This window comes from Ricinus communis, chromosome 5, assembly GCF_019578655.1.
Source record: "Ricinus communis isolate WT05 ecotype wild-type chromosome 5, ASM1957865v1, whole genome shotgun sequence".
Lineage (NCBI taxonomy): Eukaryota > Viridiplantae > Streptophyta > Magnoliopsida > Malpighiales > Euphorbiaceae > Ricinus > Ricinus communis.
The window spans coordinates 3,384,071-3,402,562 of NC_063260.1; the positions used below are offsets into that span (position 1 = coordinate 3,384,071).

Genomic DNA, 18,492 nt, shown 5'->3' on the forward strand with positions numbered 1-18,492 from the left:
CTACTTCAAAAAATATATACTCCCATTTTTAAGAAAATATTTCATTTAATTTAACAGAATTACATAAGATTTTAACTAAAAGACTAAAATTATCTAAATATTTCTAAATAATAAATATTTAGTAAATAATAAATTATTTCTAAAATTAATTAAACTTTTAGTAGAGAGATTACATATTAGTAAAAAATGTTCACAATAAATAATTCTTAATAATAATTGCTAATAGATTTTATTAGTAATAATTTTAAAAATAATTTTAAAATTTATTATTATTATTATTGTCGTCGTCGTTGTCGTCATCATTAATTATTTTTTAAAATATATATATTATAATTAATTGTTCAGTCTCACTTTAACTAAAGGAAAAATATTTATATTTATCTAGGACTTTTAATAGCATAATTCAAAAGAATTTACAATACAATTCAATGATATGATATCTAACTATATATATATATATATATATATATATAATAAACATCTCATTTATATTTTTATGCATGTAATATAAGTGAAATCAACAGATAAAAAATTTATCTTCATTTCATTTATAAATTTTTCTAATTAAATATAATTTTAGTTTGTTACGTTATAGGATTGATCATAAAACTATAATATATTAGTAATTTGATATTAACTCTCTAGTAATTAGTAATAATTTAATTTATTTAAATTTAAATTTTTTTATCTATTAAGTTAATATGTTTTTCTAATTTAAGGTATGAGTTCTTCTTAATTAAAATTAATTATAAAATAATTTATAGCATGTGTTTATATTTTATAATTATTCTTGATAATTAGATTTCATATTTATAGAGAAAATTATGATTGCGATTAATTATTTAATTTTGTTTAAGTAGCTAGATTTTTGTTTCTACCGTACAAAATACTTTTAATCCACTAAAAACTGTAAATACTTCTAATTCTTTATTTTGAATTGCTTGCCTCTTACATTCCTCTTTCGAACACAATTTTCTTTTTTAACAATTTTTTATTTTTTTTCTAAATTTATTCTCTTTCTTAAAATTACTTTATAATCAACATTGAGATGAGTTAAACTTGTAAATTGGATATATAATTAATGAATTATTTAAATTTTAATTAACTAAATAATTAAATAATCATAAGGTCCTTTCAGTAATTTTGAATGTTCCTCCTCTATGTACTTTTATTAAATAATCAATAAAGTTCTTTTAGTCAATTTGTTTGTCCTTCTCACTTTCGTATTTTTATATATATACTATGATAGTCATTGTTATTTTTAAAAAAAAATATCATTTTACAAGCATTCAATCCGTTTTTTGTAAGGTGGAAATATATATAGTATTTGCAATATATGTTGTTTTTCTAAATATGTTAGAAAAAAAAAATCTCTAATGAATGTGAAGAACTTGGTTTGATTATTCATTCATGATGCTTTCATTTCTGTTTTAAAAAGTTGTACGAAAAATATAAAAATTTAATTTTTTTAAATTTGTAACTAGATTGATATCGTTTTACTAAATTAAGACAAAATTTTAAACTGAATTCTACGAACAATATTTATTGAGATACAAAATTAAAATGAATTTTGACGATAGAGGTGGAAAAAAAATAACTGAAACCTAAAAGCTATAGATTTGAAAGTTAAAAGTTTTGCAAGTTAAGGATTTAAAAACATTAAATTTAAAGTTAAAAATCTGAAAACATCAAATGTAAAGTAGTTAATTTGTATGAAAATAAGTGTAAATTGGAAAGCCTAAAGATTTAATTGCATAAAAAGTAAATGTTTACAATAATTTACTCAAAAGTCCCGGAATAATTATCTAAATGGTTTTCGTAATAAAATTTTAATTCTTTACATGCCGATTTACTTGTATAGATTTTATAAGAATTTATAATTATATACTCTATAATTTCTATAGATAAAATTTTTACAAGTCAACATTGAATTTTATTAGTTTTTTACTAAATTTTTTTAATTTGATTTAATTGTAAAAAAAATTATACTTTGTATTTATTATCAAATCTAGTTATAATTAATATTTCGTTTTTAAATTTTTAATTTCAGTATTATATTTTTAATATTAATTTTAATTTTAATTTTCAATAAAATTAGCCGTTAAAATTAAATAACGTGGTGTGAATTCCAAGAACAACAAAAAACAGCTGAGTCAATATTAGAGTTAAAAGTATTTATTTAGTTACAATATAATTTTTTAGAATTATTTTAGTAATTTATAACTTTAACTTTTAGATATATAAATAGCTAACTTATTTTAAAATATAAGAGTGAGTAATATTACTTTAATAAATTTTTTGTTTTTGTTTTAAATCATTTTAATAAGTTATAACTTGGATTAATTATTTTAGCATTTCTGAGAAGAATATTAAAATTATTTATTAAAAAAAAATAAAAATTATTAATACAATTTGATAAGATTTAGGGATATTAAAGTTGCTATATTCATAATAGTATAATTACTATTTTAGATAAAAAATGGTTGACTAATAAAAAAAATCTGACCGAATAAAATAATGGTTAATTTCAATAAGTCATAGAGATATTATAGTTAATTATTAAAAATTTTATATGATGAAACTCAAAAATGTTAAAATATTGAACCCTTTCAACCAATATGAAGGAAATTATTCCTATTACTTTCTTTAGAAAACGCGTAGGTACCTAACAACAAAGCTAATAATTTTTTCTGCATTTTCTTTTCCCTCCCATCTTTCCACGTATATTGTTATAGTGCATCATTATTTTATTTATTTTATATTTAAAAATTTATTATATATATATATATATATATATATATTAATTTCTAATTATATTAATATAAAAAATAAATTTTTCTTTTATTTTTATAATATTTTTATTTACATCTATATTAATATTTTTTATAAAATTTCTATATTTATTATATATTAAGGTAAATATACATGAGAAGTATATATATTTGTCGATTTTAATTTTTTATCTATTTCTTACACTAATAAATTCTCATATATAATAATTATTTTTAATAAATCAAATTGTTAAAATTTTACTATTTATTTTCTATTATTACTTTTTGATATCACGCGCATGTGTGCACTCACACACATATATATGTGCTGCCAATAATTTTTCAAATTTATTAACTGTTTTTATATCTCAAATTTAATATTTGATATTTTCACTATTTTATTATTATTATTATTTACTCTTACATATATAAATATATAAATATATTTTATTATAAAATTATAAGATTCATTGTACTTATTATAATATCTTTTAATAATATACCAATGTTATATTTAAATAAGTTATAAATTTTTACCATATCTATTATTAGCATTTAAGATCACATTTACATTTTTTTATAAATATTTATAATTAACATTTTTATAAATATACCACATTGTCATTTTCTCATTAGAAAACAATATGACATGATTTTATAAAATTTTACCGCGTGAAGTCTCATAGAAGAACTGGCATTCTTTATATATATATATATATACTAGCAATTTGCTAATGCTAATGCATAATTGTTGATAATCTTTGATCTAAATTTTTAGTTTAAAATATCTTATTTTGATTATAAATATATTATATTATTAAAAAATTAATTGTATTTAGCTATTTTTAATTATAATAAATACTTAATATTATTATTTTATTTTACTAATTTTAAAATTTAATGATTATAAAAAATAGAAAAATTATAGTAATGGCATAATATAATCACTAATTCTTTTATTATATTTAGCGATTATTTTATTTTAACAAGTACTTAATAATATTATTTTATTTGATTAGTATTTACTATTATTATTTGATTTGATTAGTATTTAATAATATTATTTTACTTGATTAGTATTTAATACCATAATAAATTATTATCTAACTACATCAAAGCCACATGTATCTTTTTATTGAAACTCTATATAATGTGATTTTATAAATATTGTCAAGTGGAGTCTCATGAAAAAATTTAGTCTACTTTATATATATGTATGTATATATATATATATATATATTGGCCTAGCAATTTGCTCATGCTATTACATGATTCTTTTATTTATTTTATTTTTAAAAATCTTATCTTATATATTGTATATAATTTAATTTGTAATTATATTAGTATAAAAAAAAGTTTTTTTCTATTTTTATAATACTTTTATTTACATCTATATTAATATTTTTATAATAAATTTTTGTGAAATTTCTGTATTTCATGGTAAATGTACATGAGAAGTATATATATTTATCAATTTTAATTTATTTTTTGAACTAATAAATTCTCATATGTAATAATTATTTTTTAATAAATTGAATAATTAGAATTCTTACTATTTATTTATTATTATTATTATTACTTTTTGATATCATATATATATAGAAACTTTTTTATTCATTATATTGTACTAATAAGTTTTTCAACGAACTAAAAATTTCTATTAATTATTTTTATGTTCCAAATTTTTAAATTTTTAGAATTTTTACTATTCATTATTATTATTATATTATTTTTATTTATTTTTATATACATATATGAATATAAATATATATTTTATTATTATAAAAATAATAAATTTAATTATTAATATGTAGTAGCTATAACAATTATTATACTTATTATAATATTTATTTAATAATATAATAGTCTTATATTTAAATAAGTCATAAATTTTTATCATATTCATTATTAACATTTAAAGTCACATTTACATTTTTTCTTATAAATATTTATAATTAACATTGCTTCATAAAATTCTGTCACGTGAAATCATAAAGTAGTTTAACCCATTTTATATATTTATATGATAGATTGTTATAAAGATAAATTCTGCTATCAACAAATTTGTGGCGGTGACCCCATTCCAATTATTAGAATAATAATGCAACAAAGAGAGATGTTGGACAATTAAGCTTTATTTAATTCGACTGATTGTCAGCTTGATTTCATGCAAGTTTACATTCAAGAAATTTACCAGTTTCAGATTAGAATTTAAACTTCCAGGCGTTATCAATTAATGACTGCCATGTAATAATACCTATTCATTTTCCAATGATAAACAACCTACTCATATTTCATATTTTCTGCTTCCATTTCTCATAAACAGCAGTTGTGAATGTTGATACTGTTTAGTAACTAACTGTACACAGTTTTCAGATACTTCCAAAGGTAACATTTTTGCTCAAGCGTCCAGTTTCTGATAATTTTGCTGAACTAATAAAAGTGTGGCTGCGAGCCTGCGATGATGATAGTGCCACGGCTTTCTTCTTAAGCACCAAACAAAAATTTGAAGCACTGAAATTCTGATTCATTCTTCTGTACACTACTTGCCATCCTTCGGGTGAGAGGTGGTAATGATGATTACCGAATGTGAATAAATCGTGACTGGGGTCGCAGCTGTGGCAGCTCATTTTCTTCATCCGATGAAGTGAGCACCAAATGAGGATCCTAATTGATAGAAGAATCAAAGGTAATGAATTTTAGTATCTGAAGTTAAGTGAAGGATAAACCTTACAGCTTACTCGAAAATAAATAGCTTATAGAATCAAAATTCAAGATTTTAGTTCAAGGATTTTGGTAAGATACATGAGTGCAATCATATGATGCACTTTGAACCTCTCTCGGTGTCAATGTTATGGAACAGCTTAAGAATAATAGAAAGCAAGTAGGCATCTGCTTGAAAAAGCTCAATGGACTTTAAGACCTGCCAAGCATTTCTGGGGCTAGACAAATTTCTACACGTTAACCTATTAAATGCAATAGCTTGGAGCTTCTTCCATGACGGCTGTAAACAGCTTTACCCAAAGTGTCAAAAGAACTGACCTGCTGTTGACGACGACGCTGAATAGCAGTGAATGCTTTAACCATGACATAAATTGGCAAAAGGATTCCGATGGTCCTCAGTATTAGTAACTGCAATACAAAGCATGCACATATGTAGATATTTACTCTGTAGTGCTTCATAAACAGAATTTTAATCCTATGGAAAGAACTAAGTAACACCAGCCTCACCATGAACAATGTCATTGAGTAATCTCCAGCTCCGCTGAGAATTATGGGAAGTGTGTGGCGTAAAACCAAAAGGATCATAAACTGCCAATCAACATGAGACTGCAACTTAGAAGTAGTAGGAGTGCCACGATATAATAGATAAACCAATATATGACATCTCCAGACAGAATCTCACAATGATAATGAGCAGACTAGATGATTAAGCCCTTGCTATTCTATTTAGGGATCATAATAGTTGTTTGAAATATAAAACAAACTTTTTCTTGGCACAGGTATAACATTAACGAGACTACTTGTTTCCACATGTCTGTTGAATCAATTCTGACTTAATAATATACTGGACGACACAAAAAGAGAGACAGGGTGCGAGAGCAAGAGAGAGAGAGAGAGAGAGAGAGAGAGAGAGAGAGAGAGAGGGAAAAAGACCCAGTAGGAAGCAATAAAGCTCAATAACTAATTTTTATAAGTCTTCGACAACTCAGACAATGAGACCTTAAGAGAGGCACATAGAGGTACTCTCTACAAGCTCTTTATAATGCAGCTGACTGAGCCAAAGGACTTGACAATATTTACTGTCTGCCCCCAGCATGTGCCAAGTGCAAAGCCACATGCTGCTAAAACGAATTTCAAATTCCAAAATATAAACAAATAAAATGAAAGCAAAATCAAGAGATACTATTCTATATTAGAAATTTCTTCTTGAAAATTTCCCATTGTTTAAAAAGAGAGTTAACTCCTAAAATTTTATGAGTTTACAAGTTATAAACACTAAAGCAAGTTAATGTATAAAATCTAATTTAATAAATTCAAGTAAATTTCAGATTAATAGAATCAGTAAAAAATTGCTTTTTACCTAGTTTATGAGTTCACAATTTCCCTTTTTTGCTTTGTTTCAACCTAATATTTGACTTCTCATATAAGTTTGCAAAATCCAAAAGTAATATTTAGAATATAAACTGTTCATCTTTAGTAAAATAATGGAAAAATTAATCTCAAATACGCGGCATATTGTTAGTTTAATAACATAAAACATTTATTCTTTTTGTTGGTGCTAATTTGCAGTATAGCTTACAAAATCGGAAAAAAAAAGGAAATAAATTAAAACATTTGGTGCAATTGATGGTCTGGAAATAATTCGAAAATTTTTTATTTTCTTATCATACAATGTGAAACATTATAAAAAATTTGCATAAAAATTACACTAAAATTAAATGTGCAAGTAATTTATATTTCTTTTGCTCGTCTTGTATAAACAAATACAATTGATAAGTTTGTATTGTCCACACACACACATATATATATATATCATCCTAAGATTTTAAGATTCTATTTTCCGTTACAATTTTATTACCCTTCATCAGTTAACAACATTGCTTTGTCTTCGAAGAGAAATTAACTGTGAACAATAAGAAACAATGGTCACATCTCTCAGCCTCAGGAAATATTTTCTAATTCGATAGAGCCAAAAGTTCCATATTTAATTGCATTTATTCATGAATTAATAAAAAAAAATATATGCTATTATATGAAGCCATACAAAAGCATGCCCACATGCGCACACACAGATATTTTTATATATATATACATAGAGAGAGAGAGAGAATTTACAATAATAACAATGATACGGCAGCATATCAGGCTTCTAGGAGAGGGAGCCAAGTAGTCATCAAAGTCAGAGTCCACAAACTCACGGTCTGCTGTAACCATTGCTATCAATCCAGGATTATGTAGGTCCCTTCTTGATACCTCCCAATTTCCCCTGAAAATAGAAACCCCAAATAGATTCATACTATAGTTTCTCAAATAATAAAACAAAAAGGAGAACCTCATCTTAGTTAAATGAAAATATAAATTGGAGAACAGAATATGGTTAAGAGTAGAAACCTGAAATTCATGGGAATGCCACCATAATGAAACAGGGGAGGAGGTGCTGTATAACCAGGTTTAAATTGCTGCAATTTTGCGGATTCTGAAGTGCTCAAAACTCATTTCAAATAGATAGGAAGAAGGGAAAAAAAGGATTAAAAAAAACGAGAGAACACAATGGTGCACCTGGTGACAGATCTCACAGAGGGTATCACCCTTCTCATTGCACCACCTCTGAACACATTTCCGATGAGCATACTGCAACACATAAAAGTTATAGAAAACCAGTTAACTATTTGTTTCTCTCCTAAAACAGCAGCAAGACCATACATGCCAAAACAGGAAATTTTAGTTTTAAGCATCATCTTTGTGGATATCATGATGGTATCATGGTACATGACACACATAACACTACCACCAAATTGATATAATCTCCAACCACGGACCCTCTATAGATAAGATTTTCTTTGTTCTTATTCTTCTCATTCTTCTTTTGAGAGAAAGGGGAAAAAAAGAAAAGGAAATGAATAAAGAAAAATGACCGGCAGGGTTCACTTGGGCGGAGTGCTTATACAGGAGAGCAGTCCGTTAAGCCTAATATTTAGTACTTGCATATGAAATTTCCAGACCAAACTTAACTACTCAAGTTGAAACATTGTCTGAATGTAATAATTATGCAGCAGCACAAATCTAACCAAGCTTCATAGAACATGACACGTTTCTAATGCTAAACAGCCTATCCAATTCTAAGACTTTCTAGTCATAAAGAAAAGCATTTTCATATTTTACCTTAGGATCCATTTAGAACATTGTAGTCAATTTATGTAATAGCAATTATTTTCTAATTCTCATTACTTTGTTTCACTGAATAATAATACAAGAACGCAATTTCCTGCCTTTTTTTTTAATTTTGTAACCACACTTATCTGGGGAATGTAATGCCAAAATTAGAACCAAACCTAATAATCATGATTAGCTTACTCATTTCATTACCTAATATTCACTTCTACCCACTTCTGCTACAAGCCTCAATCTCCGCCACCAAGAACAGGCCCCTCCCCCAACCCACCTTTCCCCTTCCTTAATTACTAACTAGTGACTGCGGTATTTTTCAATCTATTAACAAGACTACAATGCAGTGGTAAAACTAGGCATTTGGTAATTTCTATTGGATGATTGAGAAAAAAAGAAAGGCTTCAATTAAATGTGACCCAAGTTTTTTTGACTCTTAAAAGACTAAAGGTACCATTTCCAAACAGAAAACAGTTCTGCAGATATAACTGCAACTGACCTTTAAGCTGCCACAGCAAGAGCATGGCACCTCCATATTTGTGTCTTCATCCTCATCATGGCAAATCCTACACTCTACCAGTTTTTCTGGAGATGATCTAAAATCTACATCCATCCTATGGGTTGAACAGTCAGTGGTGTTATCTTGGCTAGCAGGGGGAATAGCTTGCTGCCAGTGATTTTTGCTCTCTATAGCAGCTTCAAGGGTGGATTCAGTTAGCAACCGATCTACCAGCAACACAAAATGATCCCCCATCTTTCAAGTTGCATAATACAAAAGGTTCAGAAAAGTTCAAAAAAAGAACATATATTAACATCCAAGCCAACCATTTGTTATATCATCTCCTTCCGCAGAGTTTAGTACTTGCAGAATCCCCTGCACCTCAAACCAAAACAACTTTAAAGTCATAAACCAGGAAAAAAATTTACCGAAGAAAGAATATTAGTATAACATAAAACAGCCGAATAGATAAATCTGTAACAGCAATGAACCCATTTCCAGCATTTCACCCAGTTTCTAAAAATAGTAAAGGTCTTTTAACTAAAGATATCAACAAAAACAAGAAGGAAAAATTGTTACTTTGCCTTTCTCTTGTTTTCACAGAATCATACAGCATAAGAAACAAGAAGTACCTAACATAAGATTAGAAATCTATAACACATATGTTAACAACAATAATGAACTTCTTGTTTATAATCAAAATAAGCGCATGACAACAAAAGAGAAATTATGTAAACAAAGCCAAACAAGGAAAAGATTAAAAATAGCAACACCTTTATCTACAAATGGAAAGATATGACAGGCATTCCGTCAAAGAATAAAGCCCAGAAAGCAAAAGCAGAAATGAACAGGAACAGCAAAACAAAATAAGAATGCACATTCAAATTACACCCACATTACGAACAATAATTCTTAATAACATATAGCCATTAAAGAGAGAAAATTAGAGAAACCCATATTGCTAAAAGGAAAAAGGTGAAGGAAAGAGAAAAAAAACAGAAAGAAAAGGTGAACAGAATGACAAGAAAAAAAGTGAAGGAGAAATCCAAATCAGTAGACAGAAAGAGAGAGAGGGGTGTTACAAAAAAGAAAAAGAAAAAAGAAGCTATGACCTTGGCAATGAATACATACACCAATGATAGAAGAAATGATTGAAAAAGATGTTAAAGAAATGAAAATTTAATAAGAGAGAAGGGAGAGGCTTACAGGAATAGAAATGGGATTGTTTTCCGTTAAAGAAGAAAGCAACAATCTTTTCCCTTTCTTCTTTGTGTTTGTGTTCTCAAAATGAAGCAAGAGATTGAGTGTTGCTGTTGTTAATATTACACACCCATTTCACAACAAAGACTAAACCCAAAAAGCATTTTTTATATAAAATTTGTATGCCTTTTCTACGTTTTATATACGAGGAAGGAAATGTATAAGAATGGAAAGAAAAAAGAGAGAGATTCTAACGGCAAATCTCCCACGACCGCCACGATTCCTCTCACTCCTCCGATTCTGTTTTTCCTTTTCTCTTTTCGTGTCAGCTCCTCAATATATAATTGATTTTTAAAAATATATATAATTTAATTAATTGAAAATTGAAATTGTCATAAAATTTAAAGGGTAAATACTATTTAACCCCTGATCTTTTATCCAATATACTAGTTACCCTTTTTATTCTTTTCTCTTGCATTTTCATAAAAATAATTATCGTCTACCCTATTCAAATTTCATATAGTTTGAAAACTAAATCAATAAAAATATTATAATATGATTCCTGAAATTATAATAAAGTATTAAACTCAGTTGAAATGTTTTCTTATCAAATTAGAGTTAGCGATGCAGTGGATTAGGATTTTTAAATATATGATCTTAATAGGATTAGTTTAAAAAGTTTATAATAATATTTTGATGACCTGAATTTAATCTTTAATATCCATAATGAAGTGGAGTTTAGATTTTCCATAGGCAGATAGTAAGTACCAATTTAATATTAATATTTTAATTATATTTTTTTAACTTTTATTTGATTGGTTTAATTTTATTTCTTATCTCATTAGTATTTTTTATTTAATTATAAAGATTGTTTTATTAGTTTAATTTTGTATATCTTGATTTTATTAACATTTATGCATTAAATGAGTTTGTTAAGCGAGTATCGATTTCATTGCTCAAATTTATTTATATAAATGAATTTTCGTTAAATAGCATATTCATTATTTTATTAAACTTCAATAAAAGTTATATATTTATAATATAAATTATAATCAGATTTAGCATCGGATTTAGGCAAACAGGTAGTACGTTTGTAGTACTATCTGAATTTGTAATGGATATTAGATAAAAGATGTCAATTTTTTGAACGAGTATAGAACGGATTTAGATGTACTTAAGTTCTGTTTCTATCGAAACTTTGTTAAATTCTAGTTTACTCTATATATATATATATATATATATATACTTATTTTGACATATGGAACTTAAGCTTATATATAATTTTATATTTATTTTATTAATTTATTAATTAATAAATTATATTTTTAATTAAACTAATTATAATTCTAAGAAATAACATATTAATTATATTTTAATATTATATTAACTAATAAATTAGCTTTCTAATTAGATAATAATTCTAATTTTAAAAATTAACATCTTAAATTATATTTTTAATATTATACTAAATAATAAATTAATTCCTTAATTATATAACTTATTTTTAATTTTAAAAATAGTAATATCAATTATTTTGATAATACTAATTTATATAATATTAAAATTAATTAATAAATAAATTTAAAATAATTTTTATATTATTGCATTAATAAAATTTTAAAATATTAAAAAATTAAAAAAATATTTAAAAATAGTTAGTTTGCTATTATTTAAAATATTAAAATTACTATTAGCAATTAAATTTTTTATTAAATTGTATCTATTAAGTTAATTTTATAATTAAAATAATAATGACGGCCGTACAACATATGGGTAAATGACTAGTACATATTAAATTTTAAAATATAAAATTTTGTTGACAATATATTAATATATTTTGATACATAGAATTTTTGCTTTGACATTTATACTTATTTTTTATATTCGATTCAAGCTTATGTGTATTTTTTTTCGCTTTTCTATTAATTTAATGATTAATAAGTTACACTTATAATTGAACAATGACTCTAATCCTATAAATTAGTATTTTAATTATATTTTTAATATTATATTAACTAATAAATTAATTTTTTAATTATACTATTCTAAAAATAATATTTTAGATTATATTCTTAATATTTTCATTAACTAATAAATTATTTTTCTAACTATATACTAATTTATAGTCTAAAAATAGCAATATTTATTATATTTATAGTATTAATTTATATAATACTAAAAATCAAATAATAAATATATTTATCCTATTAATTTCTAAAAATCAATAAAATATCTAAAAATAAAAAAAATTAAGAAAGACATTTAAAAATATTTGATCTTTTATTACTATTTAAAATATTAAAAATAATTATAAAATATTAAAAATTCTATTGAATTTATTCTATAAATCCAATTTATATTATTATTTATAGTTAAATAGTTATAAATAGTTTACAAAGATTTTAATTTAATATGAGCTTTTTGATATGTTGATACCCAAACCCACTTTTTAAAAAAAAAATTATTTTCATGTTATCCTCTTTAATTCTCATATAATTCTATAGTGCTAAAACTCATAAATTTTTGGGTTAATACTATTTATTCTATAAAAATTGGTCTAATAAATAAATTGATTTATTACATTAAAATCCTTTAAATATTAATAAAATTAATTATTATCTTTTTCGTGTTAAATTTTAAATTACTGAATTTAGTCCATAGGTACTTGAGAATCTAAAAGAATTTCTGATCCAGGGATTTTCTTATAGGTTGATATTCAAAACCACTTTATTTTTCTGAATTTATTTTCATGCTATTTAAGAATGGCCATAATTTTGTAATTCTCATTCCTAAGACTAATACTAATACCAATCCTGCTAACTTTTATAATATTATTTACCTTGCAAAGTTGGATCTAATATATAAATCAATTTATTATATTAAAGTTTTTTAAATTTTAATAAAATTAAATATTATTGTTTTGGTGTAAAATCAATATAGCTAAATAACTAAATCAGTAATTCAAAATGATAATTTCATTTATAAACTTACATCAAGTATTGTACTTGCTTAAAATTAAATTTTTATTAAAATAAAATAAAATTTTATTTTTAATATAATTAAATATTTAATAAAAATAACTAATTAATATTATTTTACTTGCTCTAATTTTTTACTTTTTATATAATTTAATCTAAATAAATTTAGTACCATTTATAGTTACATAAATATTATCGAGTTGTTATATAATTTAATCTTAAATTACTGATATAAACTATTGTTCAGTAGAATTAAATTATATTAGAAGTAAAAAGTTGTACTAATAATAAAACTAAAGCAAGTAAATATTATAAATTATTTTTTTATTAAATACTAAAATTAATTTACTAAAAATAAAATTTTATTTTATTTTAATAATATTTTTTTAAAATTTAATATTTAATAAAAAGCTTAAAGACGAAATTACAATTTTAGATATCATTTAATTCTTGAATTATCTTAATTTTATCAGATAGTAGATAGTAATTAATTTTATAAAAATTAAAGACGACTTTAATATAATAGACATAAAAATATAAAAACTAAGTTGTATATTAGACTGAATTTTAGGAAGTAAATAGTATTTAACACTTAATAATTTATATCCAGCTAAAGTGTCAATTTCTCCCTAAATTTAGAATCAAAGGGTAATTCATTCAGATTTTAATATCTTGTTCAATTTATCCAACTTGCTAGATGTGGCCAATTCACTCCAATAAGAGAATTTAATCCATAAAAATTTCAATTTAGTCCTCAGGACATTCATATACTCGCATTAAATTCCTTTCAGGTACCTATGAAGACGCCAGCTTAAACAGCCTATTGACCTACTCCATGCACCAACATGTCAATAAATTATAGACCTATTTTTTTTCATACATATTAAACTCAACAAAAGAATGTAGCAAAACAGGATCATAATTAGTCTTTCTTTCTTCAGCTTAATATATCAAAAAACATGTCCAAATCTGTAAAGAACATGATCTAAATGAAGATCTATGACCACTTAGGTTGGCTTGGTGGGCATTCAGGAGGAAAAGGGTATTGGTAATATATATATAAAATAATATTTTATTGATCTAATCATAATTAATGCTCTAAGATATCAATCTAATTGAAATATCGATTCAATAATTTATAAAATTAATTAAGTTAAAAGAACAAGTAAATCCTGGCATGAATTGAAAAAGACAAACATAATCATAATATTTCAATTATTATGGTTATTGCAGTGAATGACAAACGTGCAGAAGAGCATTTACCTTATATATCACAGTTCCATAATTCATTTCCTATTAGCAAATTGATTGCACATGAATTTTATCATTAACTAATCCCACAATTAGAGTTAAGCAAGTTCAATTATTACTGAGTTGTATATAATATTACTATTTTCTTCCTAGAGGAGTTCTTACTGTCAAACAGCTGTGTCACTTGCAAGTTTAATGGGGAGGAGAAGAGCAGAATTCAAGCAATACCTTTTTCAAAGGAAAATTAAGATTACTAGTCGACACCGACTGAGCTATGTTGTATACAAATAGAAATAAAAAATGCGACCTGATTCGACGTGATATGTAAATATAAAATTTTAAAAAATAATATTAAAAGAGATATGTTTATATATATTTTATAAATATTAATATCAGTAATTTAATATGAAAGTTTTATTAAAATAAAAAGAAAATATTTACAAATCAAATACTCATAAGTTATACTAATATTTTTAAATTTAATTTAAATAAGCAATAATTACTTATGAAAAAAATACAATATAAGAAGCTGAGAATTATATATAAATAGGAAGCCAAGCAAATAGAAAAAAATTAAAGATTCTTCTCAATGTAGGAAATCCAACTAAATAGAAAAAACTTCATCATCAAATGGGAAGATAAATAAATATGAAAAATCAAAAAATTCTCTCGAAATAGAAAATCTAATTAAAAAAAATTATTTTTATAAAATTTTCAAAGTTTTCAAAAATAAATAAAAAATCTAAAAAATAATAGAGAACATTTTTAAATTTTTTTGAGACGTGTCTAAATGTTGTCAAGAGAATTATCAGTGTCCGAAATATATATAACACAAAAACGTAACCCACTTTGAAGTTTTTGTGCAACTTAGCCGTTTGAGCATCTAGTTTTCTTTTGTAGTCATGCTAAGGGTATTTGGTTTGCCTCATAGTAAAACTATACTCCTAACCCTATGAGCTTTAATTCTATCAGGGTTTGCTCGGAAGAGATTACTTTCGGAGATAACTCTCATATTTATGGACTTATCCTTAGTGCCATTGCTTCTGTTTTTTGGAGCATTGGGGAAGCTCGCGATGCTTTTGTATTCAACAGCATTAATCCTGACCTTGTTCTTCTGCAGATAGAGTCCAACATTGTTTGCAGGAATCTGTAGATGCCTTCAGAGAAGATCATGCTTTTGCTTAAACTATTACCAGCCCAATTGGAGACATGAGGTGAGTGCCACCTAATAGAAGATGTCTGAAATTCAACAAATTAGGACAGGCATTATAACCAAACTGGATTGACTGGTATTTGTAGAAATTGGAGGAAGGGAGAAATCTTTACCTAGTCAAAACCTTTTATTAAAACATTGGACTAAAACTATTTCAATTTTGCTTGATATCAAGTTGAAGCGATGAATTCGATTCCGGTTGGATTTTGCTTTCCTGTTGCTTCTACTAAAGCATAAGCTTCATAAATGTCATCAATAAAACAATAGAATAACAATCTCGATTCAAATATTTGATAAGAGAATGTACAATAATAATGATGTGACCTTCCACGATTTTGAATTTACCATTTATATATATTCTTTTAAATAGTAGATATGATTAGTATGTTAGTGAATTAAGTTAGAGGGAAAGAAATTTTTTTTCTTTTCTTTATATATAAAATTAGAATAAATCACTATATTTAAAAAAACTTTACTCATAAATATGGGTAATCTAGAAACTGTACTGGGTCAAATTTGAGGATAAAAACTCCTTACTCAAAATCTTAAATTATTAATTCATTTTCCTTTTACGAGCTTAATACTTAAAAGTTTTGAATTATAATTTAATTTCTTGATAATAAGTTTAAGACTCAATTTAAATTCCTAATTTAGTTTTTAATTATATTGATTTGACAAGAAAAGAATTAATAGTTAATTTTACAAAAGCTGAAAAAGGTTTTTATTATAATAAAAAGATATAGAAATCAAGTTATGCACTAGATTGAATTTAGAGATAAGTAGTATCTAACATTTAAATATTGAACTGAATATATGTACATATTTACAGATAAATAAAGTGATTTCGATTCTCATGAGATATTAAAAAGAAAAGAAAAATTATTCTTTAAGATAGTTTTATGGAACTAAACTGTTTTAAACATCTTATATTTCATGCATCAAAGTATATTAATAATTTAGATGGTGTTTCTTGAATGTATTTCTTTTATGGTGATTTTTTTTTTTGATTCCTATAAATTTGGTGTTATTTTAATTTTAATAATTTATTAATTCAATTAAATATCTAAATTAATTAATTACGTATAATTCTTAGTTATCAATCAATCAAAATGTTGACAACTATAAGATTAACTTATATAATTTTAATTTGTATAAATAATTATAAAATATACATAAATTCACCGACAATCTAAAATAATAAAACAATATATAAAATTAATAAATTATTCAAAATAATATCAATTAATTTTTTATAATTAAAAAATAAATTTTATAATGATAAAATATTACAATAGCATTTTAATAAAACCCACCAATAGAATATCATCCTTTATTCAAATATTTGATAGGAGAATACACAATAGCAGTGTGATTCTCTAAGATTTTGGACCCACCATTTAAATCTTTAAAACATACACTTAGGGTTTTTCATGATCCCCTGTCCACAGACCATCCATGGTTGTCATGGGAGCAAGAGAATTACATCCCTATGTTCCATTTCTAGCAGCATCGATAATAGTTTTGTCCTCAAATGTTGGAAGAAAATCACCATAAACTAAATCTCTTTTAACAAGTTGATTCAGTCGAGTGCGAATTGAATTTGATTTAAATAGAAGAGAAATTTAAATACCATGTCTACAGAAATTACTACCCACACTTCTGATGTATAACTTTCTCCTTCATGTAAGAAAACCATATATAACAAGATTGACCATCTTGTAGAAATCTCCCATATACCAGAAAATGTTCAAATAGAAAACACCCTAGTACCCATTATGAACCCTTACAATATTTTCAAGAAACAAAACTTTGTCAGAAAGCCCTTTAACCAGCTTATCCATAAACAACCCCTCACCATAAAAGAATATGTTCAATCTTCCTCACTTTCTCAGTGTTCACTTACTGCTACTTCTCAAGAGCAGTATGTTACTTTAGAAATCCCCACCTCTTTCATAGAACAATGGCGGAAACAAGGCTACTCTCATCTCCATCTTGGAGCCGTGAGACTTGTCCTTTCCTATCATGGAAGGATGGGATTGCCTGTTACAGCACGTATGTCGCTCATGGACACTCATTATCTCAAGTACGAGCATGCAGTGATTGAGACAATAGTCACAACACTCAACACTGGTAGTGTTGTTTTGACTTTCTTCCCAAACTTTAACCTCTCTCTGAGTGATCCTTATCTATCCACTGCCTTAAAAGTACAAGTCCAGATCACGGGAACTAGTCAAGTTGAAAATGCTCTCTCAGCGACTCTTCACCATCAGATCGTTTATCGATTGCAGGATCATGCACTTAACTTGCAGATCCCGGGCTTTCAAGCCTCATCCCGATGCTTTGTACATCATGGTGATTCGGTCAAATCCCTACAATAGTTCAAGCTCCTCGGCCGACGAAAGGAAGATCTACGAAACTAATTCCTATTGAGTGGGTAACAAATTATGAGAAGCTTTAAGCATCTCAATCAAAACCGATACAAGCCACAGATCCCCTCTTTATACGAAAGGATGGGGTATTAAGACGGTCTTTACAAGAATCAAGAATCTTCCCTCGGCACCATCAATTTTCCAAGCATCAATGATACAACTGTATCACGGCCTAGGGAGAAGATCCCTATTCACTCCTTTCAAGCATCCGGAAATCGGATCTATCTTTGCCAAGTCGAGGAGGACACTTTGTCTGGGATGT

The 18,492-nt window shown here is 25.3% G+C and overlaps 1 protein-coding gene across 5 annotated transcripts; it reads right to left on the reverse strand.

The window, feature by feature from the left end:
• Nucleotides 1-5,058: 5,058 nt before the first annotated feature.
• On the reverse strand, nt 5,059-10,678 carry LOC8268634. 5 transcript variants are annotated; one of them, XM_048373519.1, is made up of 8 exons: nt 10,366-10,678; nt 9,160-9,534; nt 8,055-8,126; nt 7,887-7,954; nt 7,611-7,761; nt 6,003-6,083; nt 5,814-5,903; nt 5,059-5,438 (listed from the first exon to the last, which is right to left on the reverse strand). In XM_048373519.1, the coding sequence occupies exons 2-8, from the start codon at nt 9,412-9,414 to the stop codon at nt 5,352-5,354; spliced, it is 804 nt and encodes a 267-aa protein (XP_048229476.1). In that variant the 5' UTR covers nt 9,415-9,534; nt 10,366-10,678; the 3' UTR covers nt 5,059-5,351. The 5 variants fall into 5 exon arrangements, with proteins under 5 accessions (XP_048229476.1, XP_048229478.1, XP_048229477.1 ...); XM_048373521.1 differs by having other exon boundaries at nt 10,615-10,677; XM_048373520.1 differs by lacking the exon at nt 10,366-10,678 and adding an exon at nt 9,933-10,331.
• Between the last annotated feature and the right edge of the window lie 7,814 nt (nt 10,679-18,492).

What these genes read in the sequence shown, in the direction of transcription:
- LOC8268634 (XM_048373519.1), bottom strand. Translation starts at nt 9,414, where the DNA reads ATGGGGGATCATTTTGTGTTGCTGGTAGATCGGTTGCTAACTGAATCC. An exon ending in GGCATTCCCATGAATTTCAG is followed by an intron (nt 7,762 to 7,886) that starts GTTTCTACTCTT and finishes TTCTATTTTCAG; the next exon opens with GGGAAATTGGGAGGTATCAA. An exon ending in AGCGTCGTCGTCAACAGCAG is followed by an intron (nt 5,439 to 5,813) that starts GTCAGTTCTTTT and finishes TCTATCAATTAG; the next exon opens with GATCCTCATTTGGTGCTCAC.